We start from the raw sequence: 18,422 nt of genomic DNA on the forward strand, positions 1-18,422 counted from the left end.
GGCCTGTGTACATTGTGGTACGCTCTGTTAACCACTTCAGTAAAATGGGATCATCCTCTTCTGCCCTAAGTTTCAAAATCTGGTATAAATTCCCACTGTCATCCGTGTGGCCTCTAAAGGCTTGTCCCTGTCTTACTACATGCCGCACTGAACTAACAATTTTCATCAAGCAATGCCTTGCGTCATCCTGCTGTTTACCCCACGCGCTGGACATAACTGGACACTGATTGGATTTAGCTGGTTTGCTGTTACAATTACAAAGTGGCGGTGGGTTTGGCAATTTTGATGTGCTGTGAATTTTTCAATGCCTTTTCTCCAGTTCCTAAATCCTGCACTAATGAAGGCAGCATCAGCTCTTTGGCCAAAAGATGGCTGGCTTGAAAACCCTTGGCTACAGTGAAAACACAACACTCCTTTTATTGATGGATTATAATGTAGCCAGGGGAAATCGCGAAACCATCTCTCTTGAAACGTCAACACTCTGTTGGCAAGAGTTCGCGGTTCTATAAATTGTGGGTGTGGCTGATATGGTTTTGTGCCATCACTGTGGTAACTGGACAATGCTGTGCCACTGTCCCCTATACTGGTGCTGCTGGCAACAAGGGTGACACTTGGTCCTGCCGTGGCTGTGACACTGTCCTCTGAAGTCTCTCTCCCTGGCTCTTTCCCTTTCACCACCCTAACTGACTCAGTCTGTCTCCTAGAAAATAAATAAGGTGTTTGCCGTACTCCTAACTACCGGTACCCAAAACTACACAATTAATCACAACAGCAATACCATTGCCGTAAACAAATCTTAGTTTAGTCACCAGTTTAAGTTGAGAGTGGGGGTATCCATGGCATTTTCCAATTATGTCCCTATTTTACAAGTCAAAAAAATTGAGAACCTTTCATAATGTTGCCAAACAAAGACTCAACAAACTTACCTGAGACTCCCTGTCTGCCAATCTGTCCCTGCATATCTGTCCCCAACTCTGCTGTCTGTGTGCCATCTGTTGCCTGCTCTGCCTAATGACATCATTGTGAAACATTTCCATTAGCATTTAACTTCTTTCTTATGAACATTTTATCAACTAGTCTTTGAGATATTAGGATACTAGAGTTCTTACTATGCGCTTTGGTGTACTGACAAATACTCTGATGTCCGTCTTCTTACTTTTTTCTGCCATATTTCTACCTGGCTGGCTGGCTGGCCTAGCTGCACACACACACATTTACACAACACATGCTGCAACCTTTTGTAATTTAAATAGTTTGTTTCATATTGGCTGGCTTCCAACAATAGCTGAATTTGTAAAGCTAGCGAGCACCAATTCCGTTTCTGTGTGTTTGCTATAATCTTTGCTACCTGGTTAAATAAAGGTGAAATAAAATAAAATAAAAAATGTTCACTAGCGACAATTTATCTTTTGCAACGAGACCATTATATATATTTAAGACAATGGTAGAAGAGAGTGTAGTTCTGTTCTGTTCAGTTTGGACTTCAGTTTATTGCTAACCTTATCACAGGGACGTCGAAGCACTACAGCTGCATGCTGATCTTGGAATAAACTGACGATAGCAAAGATTCCATCTTTGACGACGCCACATAAATGAAATAGGTACTAGCTAGCTTGATAGTTAATGTTTGCTTTAGTTTGCGCGCTAGCTCTGCAAATTCCCCTAGTGTGTGAACCCTGCCAACATAAAAATAAATAAATAACATTGCTATGGACCTGCTATGGATTGACTGGATTAACCTCGCGTCAGTCACGTACATGTGCCTTTCGGACAGTAGATACGAACTCTCTATTACCTTGCCAGTTAAAGAACTGGCAGTGGATCAAACCATTGTGAGGCAAAGGGCGGGGGAAGTCGCAATCTTTTGAAATTTAAATGCGCTATTAAGTGTCTATAATCAGCACAAGTGCTTTCATTGCGTATTATTAATATTATTGAAATTACATAGTTATGTTTACAGTGATATATTGGGGGGGACAAATCATATTTTTCCCAAGATGGGGGGGTCGTGTCCCCCCCGTCCCCCCTGGGATTTCCGCCTATGGTGAGGAGAGGGGACAGGCGACAGGTGAGGAGAGGGGACAGGCGAGAGGTGAGGAGAGGGGACAGGCGAGGTGAGAGGTGAGGAGAGGGGGCAGGTGAGAGATGAGGCGATAGGATTGCCTGTAAATGGACAGAAACAACCACACACAAAGGTTATAACTATCAAGTAGTTCAAATGTAGTCTGATACAAACATCAAATATATTATTATTAAGTATTGTCATGCTAGTGACCTGTACATCCTCCACAGACAACCACAATACATACAGTGTTGTGGACTCCCTAATGTCATGGTCCTCCAATGACCCATTAATGGTGCTCTTCAGGGTTGTGAAGCCCGCTGCTGCCTGGAGGGTAAAAACCTCACTCCAGGCATCATCCTCCCCCACTAACTCAAACAACATCTATATAACAAAAGACCAACATTAACAATTGTAATTCAGCCTGAAATGTACATTAATAGTAGTGAGTTTATCAACAAGTAAATTAATGACTTACCTGAATGGATTCAGAGAGCAGGAATCTCCTAATCCGCTCCGTCCTGATATTAGATCTTAAAGGGCCCTCCATCAGGCTGCTCTGGATGAGAGACCCCCCTCTGTCTTCTCTCCTCTATTGACTACAATATGCATTACTGTCAGTGTTAAGTTATAAATATATTTATACCACAGCATTGTTGAATTCTAGAATGGGAATTAAAACCAGTTCAGAAAGAAAACAGCACGTAGAAATACGGTTAACCATTTATTAGTAATGAATAATGCCTTGGTAATATAGGCTCTGCTCATTCAGGGAGGCTCACTGCCAAAGCAAAGTGAAGGGGTTAAACCAAGGTCTCATACCTTTTAAAGGGTTAATAAATGGTGTTATGATAAACTGTAAGGTCTCCTCTTCTAGGAGACCTCTGTGTGTGTATTAACACCTGTTCTGAGTGTTGTGCCCTTCAGACACTATCAGAAGGTAGAAACCAGCCTACGTTCATACTCCTCCTGTCTGGACCCCACCTGTCTATCTGAGGTTCTGACAATACGACTGGTTGTCTGAGAACACAGGGATGCAGCAGGCCTGATGAAAACAGACACCTGTCAGAAGATGCTTGGACTCGTCCACCTTGTTATGACAATACGACTGGTTGTCTGAGAACACAAGGCTGCAGCAGGCCTGGTGAAAACAGACATCTGTCAGAAGATGCTTGGACTCGTTCACCTTGTTATGACCCGATACTTGTGATGAAAGGTCAAGTTTCAGTCAAACACACTTCTGAGCTTTTAACTGCTGATAAGATGGTTGCTGCTGTCAAGGGGAGGTTAGATTTATTAAAATGTTGTTGCCAGGGAAAGTCACGCAAGGGGGACTGGGGAGGCTATATGAGTTACAGGATGTCTTAGACATTTTGCAGAACCTGGGGAGAGCTATCATATACTGTCCTCTGTACCAACTTCTGCCTACAATTGTATTACTAAAGGAGAATTGTAATACTTAAACAAAGAGTCTGTGTTTCCTTTCCATTACTAATGTATGTTTGATAATTATATAGACCTGGTCATCTGTTGAAGAAATTGATGAACAAAAGCATCAATATAAAATAGCCTACAGCAGTGAGTGTGGTAAGCTATACCAAAGCCCCCGGCAGGAACACAGAACCTAACAGGTGGAGTCTGGGGTGGTGCTGGGAGCAGGAACACAGAACCTAACAGGTGGAGTCTGGGGTGGTGCTGGGAGCAGGAACCCAGAACCTAACAGGTGGAGTCTGGGGTGGTGCTGGGAGCAGGAACACAGAACCTAACAGGTGGAGTCTGGGGTGGTTCTGGGAGCAAGAAGCCAGTGCATAGTAGCAGTAGCAGCAGCAGCAGCAGGATTCCTGCAGATAAATGTGTGCTTTAGTATTATTGTCTTTGGTAACTGTAGTATAAGCAGGATAAACGCCTCCTTTCTGTACATTACCTTGTTAAAACGAACTCCACAAAGGGACTCGGCTCCACCTTGTCCCGCTGCGTCGTCCATTATCTCCAAGGTAATGTACAGAACGTCTGCGTTTATCTCTTACATAATATACAGATGATATCAACTTGGTGAAATCCCTTACCTTCCTCCACCTGCTCTCCCACTCCTCAAAACAACGACGTTTCATCTCCTGTGGCAAATAATAAGTATTGAATTCATCTGTTTTGTGTATGAAAAAGTAAGTGTATCCTGTTGGAATGCCGTTGATGTGATCTGAACAGATTTACTCAGCTATATTATATACATACTTTCTCCTGGTCTGCAGCCAGAGAGAGATGGTAGCCTCGTCTTGGAGACGTCGTATCTCCTGCGTTTCCACTAGAGACTGAAATCAATACAGGTACAGTAATAAATAAAGCCATTCTGATTGTTAAGTTACAATGAGAATCCTAGAACTAATAATATACTTTATCATTTGATGCTAAAAGTGGAAAAGGTCATTTAACGTTCCAAACCTCTAGTGTCATTGAAGTTTGTGGTGAGTCAACGGGGAGGCCTGTCTCCATAGGTGGAGTCTCTGTCTCCATGGGTGGAGTCTCTGTCTCCAGAGGCGGAGTCTCTGTCTCCAGAGGCGGAGTCTCTGTCTCCAGAGGCGGAGTCTCTGTCTCCAGGGGCGGAGTCTCTGTCTCCAGGGGCGGAGTCTCTGTCTCCAGGGGCGTAGTCTCTGTCTCCAGGGGCGTAGTCTCTGTCTCCGTAGGTGGAGTCTCTGTCTCCAGAGGTGGAGTCTCTGTCTCCAGAGGTGGAGTCTCTGTCTCCAGAGGCGGAGTCTCTGTCTCCAGGGGCGGAGTCTCTGTCTCCAGGGGCGGAGTCTCTGTCTCCAGGGGCGGAGTCTCTGTCTCCAGGGGCGGAGTCTCTGTCTCCAGGGGCGGAGTCTCTGTCTCCAGAGGCGGAGTCTCTGTCTCCAGGGGTGGAGTCTCTGTCTCCAGAGGTGGAGTCTCTGTCTCCAGGGGTGGAGTCTCTGTCTCCGAGGTTCTGTCCTCCCTTACAGTATCCTTTAACATTAAAATACAAGAAATCACCAGTTGATCAATTACTTTATAACGTTTGTATACAGAGGGAAATCCAGTTCATTTTAGAATTAATTCATTCCAGTTTCTTTTCAAATTAATTCATTACCTCTGGCATTTATCACGTGACATAATACATCTCAATCTTCCTCCCCCTTCCTAACACATAAACTATCAAACACCTTCAATCTTAAGTACAGGGCAGACCTCCATAGTCCAGCTGATTTGATTGCTGCTGGACACATGCTGTCCAGCTGTAGGAGAACGAGCCTCCTCCTCCTGTCTGTCTTAAAGGCCTCTACATTTGGATTCATCTGGGGGAATGTTTCCCCCAAAACCTTCAAGAAGCTGCTCTCCTCCTGACCATAGTGCAACTTGATCTGCCTCACAGCAGACTCTAAAGATACTGAGATATGGAAACATTATTTAAATCTAATGACAAGTATCTAAATCTAAGACGTCATTCAAACAGTTTTAGAAACTTCAGAGTGTTTTCTATCCAAATGTACTAATAATATGCATATTAGCAGCTGGGACAGAGGAGCAGGCAGTTTACTCCTGGCACCTCTGGGCACCTTATTCATTCAAACTACTCAATACTGCCCCCAGTCATAAGAAGTTTTAAGAAAAGGTTAATGTCATAATTTGTCATATAGTCAATGTTTGTCTAGTTTCCTGGAACAGAAATGTAATGAACTTAACTGTTGTTGTGATCTGTGCTTTGTTGAGGTTATCATGGAAGGTGACGTCAGATCGTGTCTTAATGCATGTTAGGAATAATTTGACCATAGACAGTGTGTGTAAACCTCAAAACCCTCCCTAACCGGCTGAAGAAAGAGCGACAAAGGCGCGCAATGAGAGTCAGTGACTTTTACCACTCCTATCTGAGTCCAAGCCATAAACCAGGTCCGGAGTGCTGAGAGCCCGTGTGGAGTGAGTGTGGAGAGAGAGAACAAGTTCAGGTGAGAGACTTGTGTACCTGGGAGAAACGGAAGTATCTCCTTGGATATTAAAATCGGGACATTATCAAGGGCCATGAAATGTGACAGGCAAAAGTTACATGAGCCGTTGGGAAAATGAATTGTAAACAATATCTGAAGAAGACACGCTGGAATGATAAGTGCTGGATGTAGGAAAGGGGGGGGGGGTGGTATACGCCCTGGTAACTATTTAAACTGGGTGAAGGAAAGGGGGGGGGTTGGTGGTATACGCCCTGGTAACTATTTAAACTGGGTGAAGGACAGGGGGGTGGTGGTATACACCCTGGTAACTATTTAAACTGGGTGAAGGAAAGGGGGGTGGTGGTATACGCCCTGGTAACTATTTAACCTGGGTGAAGGAAAGGGGGGGGGGGGTGGTATACGCCCTGGTAACTATTTAAACTGGGTGAAGGAAAGGGGGGGTGGTGGTATACGCCCTGGTAACTATTTAAACTGGGTGAAGGAAAGGGGGGGGTGGTGGTATACGCCCTGGTAACTATTTAAACTGGGTGAAGGAAAGGGGGGGTGGTGGTATACGCCCTGGTAACTATTTAAACTGGGTGAAGGAAAGGGGGGGGTGGTATACGCCCTGGTAACTATTTAAACTGGGTGAAGGAAAGGGGGGGGGGGGTGGTATACGCCCTGGTAACTATTTAAACTGGGTGAAGGAAAGGGGGGTGGTGGTATACACCCTGGTAACTATTTAAACTGGGTGAAGGAAAGGGGGGGGGGTGGTATACGCCCTGGTAACTATTTAAAACTGGGTGAAGGAAAGGGGGGGTGGTGGTATACGCCCTGGTAACTATTTAAACTGGGTGAAGGAAAGGGGGGGGGGTGGTGGTATACGCCCTGGTAACTATTTAAATTGGGTGAAGGAAAGGGGGGGGGGTGGTGGTATACGCCCTGGTAACTATTTAAACTGGGTGAAGGAAAGGGGGGGGTGGTGGTATACACCCTGGTAACTATTTAAACTGGGTGAAGGAAAGGGGGGGGGGGGGGGGCGGGGTGGTATACGCCCTGGTAACTATTAAAACTGGGTGAAGGAAAGGGGGGGTGGTGGTATACGCCCTGGTAACTATTTAAACTGGGTGAAGGAAAGGGGGGGGTAGTGGTATACGCCCTGGTAACTATTTAAACTGGGTGAAGGAAAGGGGGGGGTGGTATACGCCCTGGTAACTATTTAAACTGGGTGAAGGAAAGGGGGGGGGGGGGGGGGTATACGCCCTGGTAACTATTTAAACTGGGTGAAGGAAAGGGGGGGGGTGGTGGTATACGCCCTGGTAACTATTTAAACTGGGTGAAGGAAAGGGGGGGTGGTGGTATACGCCCTGGTAACTATTTAAACTGGGTGAAGGAAAGGGGGGGGGGGGTGGTATACGCCCTGGTAACTATTTAAACTGGGTGAAGGAAAGGGGGGGGGGGGTTGGGGTGGTATACGCCCTGGTAACTATTTAAACTGGGTGAAGGAAAGGGGGGGGGGGGGGTGGTATACGCCCTGGTAACTATTTAAACTGAAAATGCATTGAGATACTGATCTCTCTTTACCAGGCCACTCATGACAGGAATACCGGCAATGAAAAGTTGTTGATAAATGTATGTTCTAACAGGGATGATGTGTGAAGTTGATAAGCTGGAATTTGAGCCTTAGTCTCAGAGTTAGCATTGAGTTCAGTCATTCTACATTCGGGTTGGAAAATTTATCAAATGTTTTAGTTGTGATTGGGATACAGCGAGAGAGAATTGATGAAGCACGATGAGGGGTGGGGCCCAGAGAGTCTCCAGACACTTTTCTCTCAGTGTCATCGTGAGGGGAGGTAGTTTGTTTGGGGGAATCACTGGATGATGGCTTGGGACAACCATGAAAGTTTTTCTATTTGACCCTGTATTCATAGTTTTTATGGTAGATCTCATCAATGAGTGGTGCTAAGTTATTAAACATGTACTTTGTTTCTCTTTTCTTTTCAAGTCAATATGTTTTCAGGTTTCGTGGAACATGAGGGTGGTCATTGTTCCAGAGGGAATGATGTACACTGCTCAAAAAAATAAAGGGATTACTTAAACAACACAATGTAACTCCAAGTCAATCACACTTCTCTGAAATCAAACTGTTCATTTAGGAAGCAACACTGATTGACAATAAATTTCACATGCTGTTGTGCAAGTGGAATAGACAAAAGGTGGAAATTATAGTCAATTAGCAAGACACCCCCAATAAAGGAATGGTTCTGCAGGTGGTGACCACAGACCACTTCTCAGTTCCTATGCTTCCTGGCTGATGTTTTGGTCACTTTTGAATGCTGGCGGTGCTTTCACTCTAGTGGTAGCATGAGACGGAGTCTACAACCCACACAAGTGGCTCAGGTAGTGCAGTTCATCCAGGATGGCACATCAATGCGAGCTGTGGCAAAAAGGTTTGCTGTGTCTGTCAGCGGAGTGTCCAGAGCATGGAGGCGCTACCAGGAGACAGGCCAGTACATCAGGAGACGTGGAGGAGGCCGTAGGAGGGCAACAACCCAGCAGCAGGACCGCTACCTCCGCCTTTGTGCAAGGAGGTGCACTGCCAGAGCCCTGCAAAATGACCTCCAGCAGGCCACAAATGTGCATGTGTCAGCATATGGCCTCACAAGGGGTCTGAGGATCTCATCTCGGTACCTAATGGCAGTCAGACCATTAAAATTAAAGGATTGAAGAGGAGGAGTGTCTTAATTGGGATATAAATATCTGGATGGGACAAATGTTGGGTTGTCTGAATTACAGCTGTACAGAACCTCTGAGAAGAATTAAACTTGGTTAAAGCTTCTCTAGTGTCCGTCGGTTATTTACTCTGAAACATAACAACCTAACAATACATACTGAGATCATTTAAGATAAACTAATTAACTTGATATTGGAATCATATTTGAACAGAATCCATTGGCATCACATTGGCATCACATTGGCATCACATTGGCATCACATTGGTATCACATTGGCATCACATTGGTATCACATTGGCATCACATTGGTATCACATTGGCATCACATTGGCATCACATTGGTATCACATTGGTATTCCATTGGTATCAGATTTCCATTTAGCTCCAACTTGATCCATTCCTGTTCCAATTCACTCAATGGTGGTTGAGATGGGAAGTTCTGCACTTCTCTTCTTCTTGTTGGTTCTGTAGAAAGAGATGGTCTGTGTTAAAGTCAACAGAAGTGTGTGTGTGTGTGTGTGTGTGTGTGTGTGTGTGTGTGTGTGTGTGTGTGTGTGTGTGTGTGTGTGTGTGTGTGTGTGTGTGTGTGTGTTGTATTTACCTTTGTAACTTGGCAATTACTTTGTTGATCCATCGTGCATCTGGAGTCACACAGACGGTGGCTTTGTCCTTCTTGGTAACGCTGATGAATGAAGGGAGGGATATATATTACATCGTCACCATGGTTACATATCATACACTGCAGAATAAAACCTATCAGAAAATGTCAATATGAACGTACACATATTTAGCAGATATTATTACGGCTGTAGTGAAATGGTTGTGTTCCCAGCTCCAACAGTGCAGTAATATCTAACAATACACACACATCTGAGTCAAAGAATGGAATGAAGAAATGTATAAATATTAGGACGAGCAAAGTCTGAGTACTGTATATGTAAATGTATTTATAGATACAGTACCAGTCAAAAGTTTGGACACCTACTCATTTCAGGGTTTTTATTTATTTTTACTATTTTCTACATTGTAGAATAATAGTGAACACATCAAAACTATGAAATAACACATATGGAATCATGTTGTAATCCAAAAAAGCGTTAAACAAATCAAAATATATATTTATATTTGAGATTGTTCAAAGTAGCCACCCTTTGCCTTGATGATAGCTTTACACACTCTTGGCATTCCTTCCACCTCATGGCTGGTTTTTGCTCTGACAGGCACTGACAACTGTAGGACCTTTATATAGACAGGTGTGAGATGTTCCAAATCATGTCTAATCAATTGAATTTACCACAGGGGGACTCCAATCAAGTTGTAGAAACATCTCAAGGATGATCAATGGAAACAGGATGCATCTAAACTCAATTTAGAGTCTCATAGCGAAGCGTCGGAATACTTAATTAAATAAGGTGTTTCTGTTTTTTATTTTTAATACATTTGCTAAAATGTCTAAACCTGTTTTTGCTTTGTTATTATGGAGTAGTGTGTGTAAATTGATGAGGACAATTTCTTATTTAATCCATTTTAGAAAAAGGCTGTAAACATAACATGTGGAAAAAGTCAAGGGGTCTGAATACTTTCTGAATACACTGTATATATATATATATGTGTACATGTGTGATTGAATGTATAGTCATTGTGGAGAGTACGTGGATAGAATATATAGTATATCTGTAGAATAGGTAGGATATAATAGTATATGTACAGCAATAGTTGAATAGGATAGCCTTGACTAGAAACATATGTGTAATCTGTGATTGTCTGGAGACCCTGCCACATACTGAGTTTCGGGGGGAATTGCTATAGGCTACCACTGCAAATGCCCACAATTATTACAATGTCTTAGCCTTGGTTACGAATAGGAACATTGAACTCATCATCAGTGACTAATGATTGGTTTGCATGGCATGCAGTAATGCGACTATACAGACTAATTAATTTCCCCTCCACCACGACTTATCCCCCACGCGTCTTCCCCCTATGCATTAGAAAACCACAGTTTAGCGCTTCGTTCAAGACCTCGCAGACTGACTCACATGATCTATGTGTGGAGACAATGACAGCCACCATGGGTTTTAGGACGGTTTCCAAGACACAGATGAAGCCTGGACAACAACAACAAAAAAGCATGGAGATTCCACTGGGCCTGTGGTTACCAACCAATCGATTGCGATCGACTTCAAGGCATTCCTAGTCGATCACCAAACATTTATGTAGAAAAGCCGACGATAAATGTTTTGCGCCTCTTTTTTTAAAATCGTGTTGCGCTGTTACCGGTAGGTGCACTTTATTCAGAAGCCTTGCGCACCGGGTAGGCAAAGTGTTCCCATTATAAACAATTTAATTTGTCTGAAAAGACAAACTCCGCCTGACCGGCGGACAGGAAGATCTGTGGATAAATCGAGTGATCCTACTGCGCTGGCCAATCGGATAGCTCAAATCACTGTGCCTACGACTTCCACGACTCTTGCCACAGCAAAGTTTGACACCAGCCTATGTACGATTTCATAACTTTTAAAACCATGACCAGAGAGAAATTATCAAAGAATACAGCTGCTGTTTTTATAAGTGAGTTCATGTTTAAGTTTTCATTCTGCTCTGTCACTGTTTTTTAATTCAACACTATTACATAATATAAAACATGTTTCTCTCTACTTCCACTCACACTGTAATGAATGAGTAGCCAAGTGTATCGATAGCGCTGTGTTTATTATTATTAGCAGCTCGTCCTGTCTATTTTAATAGGGAGGGATATTTAACTTTCTCTGGTCATAGGAACAACATGAATTTGTGCATGAGGCAGATGCGGTGTGACTCGACTTTAGCCATCAGGTGGAAGACGTTGTCCCCTCTCTCTGGTCAGTCTCACCGGAGGAAAGGAAGGAGAGAGCAGGACGGTGTGAGGTGGACCCTCTGCTGTTCTCTCCCTCCCTCCGCTGAGACTAATGCGGTGTTCAAAACTACTGGGAACTCTGAAATCTCAGACTTCCGACTTCAGTGTGTTCAAGACAACTGGAAACAGAAAAAAACGAGATCCGAATAGGAAAAATCGATTTGAACGGTCATCCGACTCTAAATTGTGATAGTGTATTAGGCATACTGCGATAATGTATTATGCAGACTGTGATAATGTATTAGTCATGTTTAAAAATATATATATTTCAGAACTAGATGTTGGTTTGCTTGTTGACTGTGAAAGTGTTCTTGACTGGTTGTTAGGTGGTGTTAGTTGACTCACATGATCTCTGTTTGACGACAGTGGGCACCTGGAGGTAGGATCTCTATCCTGTGGAACAGCCTAGGAGAGATGAAAGCAGAGGACGTCCGGATGCAGAGACACTTCTGACATGCAGCACAGCCGTTCATGGGGAATGCTGCTGGGATGGAGACCGTGAAAATTACATACAATAACAATATAGTATTGTTCACATTTGGGGTTAAAGGTTAAGGTTTACGGGATAGAGTTAACACCTTTTTATCATCACTAAAAGTTGCACTTTGAAACATGTGAACGTTACAAAAACAAAACTGATTCCAGATCAGCACTCTTAGGGCTCTATTCAGTCTGTATCATCGCTGAAGTGTTACAGATCAAATCAAATCAAAGTTTATTTGTCTCGTGCGCCGAATACAACAGGTGTAGTAGACCTTACAGTGAAATGATTACAGGCTCTAACCAATAGTGCAAAAAAGGTATTAGGTGAACAATAGGTAAGTAAAGAACTAAAAACACCAGTAAAAAGACAGTGATTGCGTGATAGCAATGTAACGGTAATATCTGATTGAGCCGACATGCAGCGTTTACCGTGAATGCAGTTTCCGCTAAGGAACATTACCTTTAAATTTCACTCACGCTGCAACGCAGAACTTCTGCCATACGGATTGAATACCGACCCTACTCTGAGACACTTAAAACTGCTATGGATTGATTGTGATAATTGGAATTAATTGTTTAAAAAAATGATAATAGGTTTGGTTTGTTGATTGTTCAAGAGTCAAGTTGAACAGATTCATATATATGTAGATAAAGATTCAATATCTCACCTTGAAGAGCCACGAACCAGCAGAAAGTCAGGGAGACCAACAGGTAGTGTGGCTTGAAAGGCATCTTGAGTCTGTGTTGGCTGTGGTCGGCTGGTGTCTACTGAAACTGAATGATGTTGTCTCTGGGTTTATATTGCTGCAAAAAAGGAAGTGTGGGGGAATCCCTCGTCTTCACGCAAAATGATGATCAGACTTTTGGAGTTTATAAAAATGTCTATATATATTCACTATTTTAACTTTATCCTTAATTTATAGCCTTGTGATTCATTCTATTGAAATTAAACATGCCATATTGAGAATCTGTCTTGTTACAATTGTAAAGAGGATTTTAATGATAATATAATCAAATAATACTTCAGCAATCTAGTCAAAACATGGTAAATGCTGAGTAGAACAAGTAGAAATTCAGTGGTTAAGATTGGATAGCGTTTAAAAACAGAATTTCTTAACAATAAAATGTATGAAATCAATAATACAAACACTGAGCTATATTGTATGCAAATATATATTGTATGCAAAAAAATAATGGCCACTGAGCCTTTTTCTACAATGTTTTATAGGATCTTCTTTTATGCCTGTTACATTAGGTTATGAGAGTGAAGAACACATCGAGAGGGATCTTAGACCTGCTACGTTAGGTTATGAGAATGAAGAACACATCGGGAGGGATCTTAGACCTGCTACGTTAGGTTATGAGAATGAAGAACATATCGGGAGGGATCTTAGACCTGCTACGTTAGGTTATGAGAATGAAGAACACATCGGGAGGGATCTTAGACCTGCTACGTTAGGTTATGAGAATGAAGAACACATCGGGAGGGATCTTAGACCTGCTACGTTAGGTTATGAGAATGAAGAACACATCGGGAGGGATCTTAGACCTGCTACGTTAGGTTATGAGAATGAAGAACACATCGGGAGGGATCTTAGACCTGCTACGTTAGGTTATGAGAATGAAGAACACATCGGGAGGGATCTTAGACCTGCTACGTTAGGTTATGAGAATGAAGAACACATCGGGAGGGATCTTAGACCTGCTACGTTAGGTTATGAGAATGAAGAACACATCAGGAGGGATCTTAGACCTGCTACGTTAGGTTATGAGAATGAAGAACACATCGGGAGGGATCTTAGACCTGCTACGTTAGGTTATGAGAATGAAGAACAAACCGGGAGGGATCTTAGACCTGCTACGTTAGGTTATGAGAATGAAGAACACATCGGGAGGGATCTTAGACCTGCTACGTTAGGTTATGAGAATGAAGAACACATCGGGAGGGATCTTAGACCTGCTACGTTAGGTTATGAGAATGAAGAACACATCGGGAGGGATCTTAGACCTGCTACGTTAGGTTATGAGAATGAAGAACACATCGGGAGGGATCTTAGACCTGCTACGTTAGGTTATGAGAATGAAGAACACATCGGGAGGGATCTTAGACCTGCTACGTTAGGTTATGAGAATGAAGAACACATCGGGAGGGATCTTAGACCTGCTACGTTAGGTTATGAGAATGAAGAACAAACCGGGAGGGATCTTAGACCTGCTACGTTAGGTTATGAGAATGAAGAACACATCGGGAGGGATCTTAGACCATTCCTCTATAACAGAGACTTTCCAGATCCTTGATATCGCTTGTCTTACTGGAAGATCCACTCGTGGCCAAGTTTCAGACTCCTGGAGAAGGCAACCAGGTTTTCGGCTAAAATGGCCTGGTACTTGGAAAATTTGATGTTGCCGTTGACCGTAACAAGGACCCCAGGACAAAACAAAAATGAGCTTTTTGGTCTTCATTTAAGGTTAGGTTTAAAAATCAAATTTTTCAGAAGATAAATGGTAGAAATAGGCAGAGTTTATGACTTTGTGGACAACAACAAAAAGAACAAGCAAAATAGTCCCATAACATCAAAGATCCACCACCATATTTTACAGTTGGTATGAGGCTCTTTTTTAATGTCGTCCAACAAATGTAAACACCTGCAGGTTGTTAAATGGAAACGGGCGCGATCGGAACCTGTACTATGTTCAGATGACATGAAAATAAAGCTCCTATGTTTCTTCTCATCTTTATCAAGGGTGTCAATAATTGTGGACCTGACTTTATACACTGCATATGCAACAACATCTCCTAGGGAATTAATACAGTACTATTATTACCCTGTCATATCTTTTCCCTGTCAGAATCATTCTGCCACACATTTATCAAGGCTGATAGCTTCATATCACTTGTGTTCTTTTCCCTATCAGAATCACTCTGCCACACATTTATCAAGGCTGATAGCTTCATATCACTTGTGTTTAATTTAGATTCATTTCACTTGATCGGACACAAAGAACCCAGAATAAGGAACTGAAATTTCCAACAAGCATTAGGAAGCCAGACAATGTTTTTTCTATTAGCAGACTGATGGAAAGAGCTCTCTATTGGCAGTGCTCGGTGAAGACCACATCTAATTGTCATAGTAGTGTGTATAGGTGGCATGGAAGTCAGACGCAGGAGAGTTAGACGGAGTGTAAATGTAGACTTTTACTAAATGTCCACTCGATATGCTCCAAGCACGAAAATATACATATATCAAATAAACATGGGTACGAGGACCCGTCACGCACCTATACAACAAGAAAACAATACTTGACATAAAACAATCTCTGACAAACACATGAGGGGAAACAGAGGGTTAAATACACAATAGGTAATGAATGGGATTGAAAACAGGTGTGTGGGAAGACAAGACAAAACCAATGGAAAATGAAAAATGGATCGATGATGGCTAGAAGGCCGGTGACGTCGACCGCCGAACACCGCCCGAACAAGGAGAGGCAACGACTTCGGCAGAAGTCGTGACACTAATTTTACATTGTAACATGGGTTGAATAACATATGTCTTATAATAAAGGCTATTATGGTCAGATAAAATAGGATTAGATGAAGGCTAATACAAGTTTATAACAAAGTAATAATGTAATATTAGCTGTGTTAGTATTACTATATTACCATAGTTTAATAGTCCCAGACTGACAGTGAGTCTAGTAGATAGGAGGCCTATTATATCAGTACCATCATTATAATACAGGGTTTTATGGCTTTGCAGAACCAAAAAACTCCAAATCGACCAAAGGAGGAAGAAAGCACAGCATTTCACTTTCTGGATTTCACTTTCCCCTCTGAACCAGAATAGAAAGTTAGGCAATATAATGAACCTGAACACTGTGTGTAGACAACATGCAGCCAGCCCATGTCTGTGTCACCTTCTATGATCTGAGTATGATGAGCATGGTGGGTCAGTGGAAACCTGGGGTGTTTTCACTACCACTCAAACCCACACGGAAACCAGCAGAAGCAAACAGAAGGAAAAGGGGAGGGGACCAACCTGAATTTGTCCAAAAGAAACTTGAATTTTTATTGAAAAGCATGTTTTTGTTCAAAGTTAATGGTTTCCGTTACAAACTGTTTGCTACGGTTTTGTTCTGAATGAATAGACCTCTGGGTGTTAAGACCAGTGTCTCCCAATCCTGGTTCTGGAGACCCAAAGGGGAGCACTCACAAACCTGATTCAAATCAAAGGTTTGATGATGACTTGATTAGTTGGATCAAGTCTGAGTGCTTGTGCAAACAGCACTAACTGTTATATAGACATTATAACACTGTTATATAGACATTATAACACTGTTATATAGACATTATAACACTAACTGTTATATAGACATTATAGCACTGTTATATTGACATAACACTGTTATAGAGCCATTATAACACTGTTATATAGCAATTATAACACTGTTATATAGACATCATAACACTGTTATATAGACATTATAACACTAACTGTTATATAGACATTATAACACTGTTATATAGACATTATAACACTGCTATATAGACATTATAACACTAACTGTTATATAGACATTATAGCACTGTTATATTGACATAACACTGTTATAGAGCCATTATAACACTGTTATATAGCAATTATAACACTGTTATATAGACATCATAACACTGTTATATAGACATTATAACACTGTTATATAGACATCATAACACTGTTATATAGACATTATAACACTGTTATATAGACATTATAACACTGTTATATAGACATCATAACACTGTTATATAGACATTATAACACTGTTATATAGACATTATAACACTGTTATATAGACATTATAACACTGTTATATAGACATTATAACACTGTTATATAGACATTGACACTGTTATATAGACATTGACACTGTTATATAGACATTATAACACTGTTATATAGACATTATAACACTAACTGTTATATAGACATTATGACACTTATATAGACATTATAACACTAACTGTTATATAGACATTATAACACTGTTATATAGACATTATAACACTGTTATATAGACATTATAACACTGTTATATAGACATTATAACACTGTTATATAGACATTATAACACTAACTGTGAGAATCACACTGTTTCATTCAGTGGAAACTATTGCAGCTCATACTGTAACTATCAGGCATGTTGGTCCCAGTAGTTTCCATTGGAAATGATGAGTGTGTACCTAACCTCATCTGTTTCATACGGTTGCCTGCTGCCGGCTCCCACACTAAAGGACTGTTAGCAGACGCTCTTATCCAGAGAGACTTACAGTTTAGTGTGTTCATCTGAAGATAGCTTGGTGGGACAAGTTAGACATACCGGAACCAACACGTTCACCGCACTTTGACATTTATAGGTTGGCATGCTTCTGCCTGGTTTGTTCTGCCTATATAGTTACAGCTTAGTCATTTAGCAGACATTTTTATCCAGAGGGACTTACAGGAGCAGATTAGGGTTAAGTGCTTTGCTCAATGGCACATCGAAAGATTTTTCAGCTAGTCTGCTCGGGGATTTGAACCAGAGACCTTTAACACTCACTGGCCCAACACTCTTAACCGCTAGGCCGCCCATAGTGGCAAGAGGAAGTTCAGAGTAGAAATGATGTGTGTGTTGAATGGCTGCAGACCAGAGGCAGCAGGCCTTTTCAGTTAACCTACTAATATCACTATCCTGGGCACTGCCTCTGTTTGATGAGTTGAGCAAAACGCTTTTTTTTTTTGTGACCATCAGTATGACTTTGAAACCAAACCGAAGTGCATTTTGTGGTGTGGTATTAGTGATGGTGAGGCTCATCTGTGGTGTCAATTCCCGGTTCAAGAGGCGACCGGGTGCAAAATGGCCCCCGCGAGCAAGATGAAACATCATTGCACTAGCAAACACTTGAGGGGAGAGAGAAGAACTGTGGTAAATCGAGCAGAGGATGGTGCCACGATCGCAGGCCAGCGTGGTGCACGCAAATAAAACTTGAGAGATTTTGAGTGTGACTTTTAGCGAATGTTCATATTTTGTGGTAGCCAGGCTCAGCAAGAGAAGATTGTGAAAATGGAAAAGCTTAATGGATTAAAGAATTAAAAGCCATGTCCCTGTTGTTTATGCTAGGTTGAGGGGAGTCATCACTGGTTATTACACCTCCCCGCACTGGTCGGGCTATGTAGAGCATACAACCAGGTAAGGTTGGGCAGGCTCAGTGCTTAAGGGAGCCAGTACGCCTGCATGGTCCGGTATATCCGGCGCCATGTCCCTGCCCCAGCCCAGTACCACCAGTGCTTACA

The 18,422-nt window shown here is 42.1% G+C and overlaps 1 protein-coding gene and 1 long non-coding RNA gene across 2 annotated transcripts; both read right to left on the reverse strand.

Moving 5' to 3' along the window:
- Window positions 1-4,138: 4,138 nt before the first annotated feature.
- Window positions 4,139-4,584, reverse strand: LOC129852756 (uncharacterized). The gene is made up of 3 exons (XR_008759044.1): window positions 4,502-4,584; window positions 4,295-4,371; window positions 4,139-4,176 (listed from the first exon to the last, which is right to left on the reverse strand). It is a non-coding gene; the product is annotated as an uncharacterized LOC129852756 (long non-coding RNA).
- Window positions 4,585-7,681: 3,097 nt separating this feature from the next.
- LOC129852976 (C-X-C motif chemokine 13-like) lies at window positions 7,682-12,909 on the reverse strand. The gene is made up of 4 exons (XM_055918583.1): window positions 12,777-12,909; window positions 11,971-12,106; window positions 9,331-9,411; window positions 7,682-9,194 (listed from the first exon to the last, which is right to left on the reverse strand). Exons 1-4 carry the CDS (start codon window positions 12,838-12,840, stop codon window positions 9,140-9,142), a joined length of 336 nt encoding a protein of 111 aa, XP_055774558.1. The 5' UTR covers window positions 12,841-12,909; the 3' UTR covers window positions 7,682-9,139.
- Window positions 12,910-18,422: the final 5,513 nt, after the last annotated feature.

The sequence above is a fragment of the Salvelinus fontinalis genome, chromosome 4 (genome assembly GCF_029448725.1).
Source record: "Salvelinus fontinalis isolate EN_2023a chromosome 4, ASM2944872v1, whole genome shotgun sequence".
Lineage (NCBI taxonomy): Eukaryota > Metazoa > Chordata > Actinopteri > Salmoniformes > Salmonidae > Salvelinus > Salvelinus fontinalis.

Coding starts and splice junctions, on each gene's coding strand:
- LOC129852976 (XM_055918583.1), bottom strand. CDS start 12,840: ATGCCTTTCAAGCCACACTACCTGTTGGTCTCCCTGACTTTCTGCTGG. Junction 12,107..12,776: donor CTGGTTCGTGGCTCTTCAAG/GTGAGATATTGA, acceptor CCATCCCAGCAG/CATTCCCCATGAACGGCTGT. Junction 9,195..9,330: donor GTAATTGCCAAGTTACAAAG/GTAAATACAACA, acceptor CTCTTTCTACAG/AACCAACAAGAAGAAGAGAA.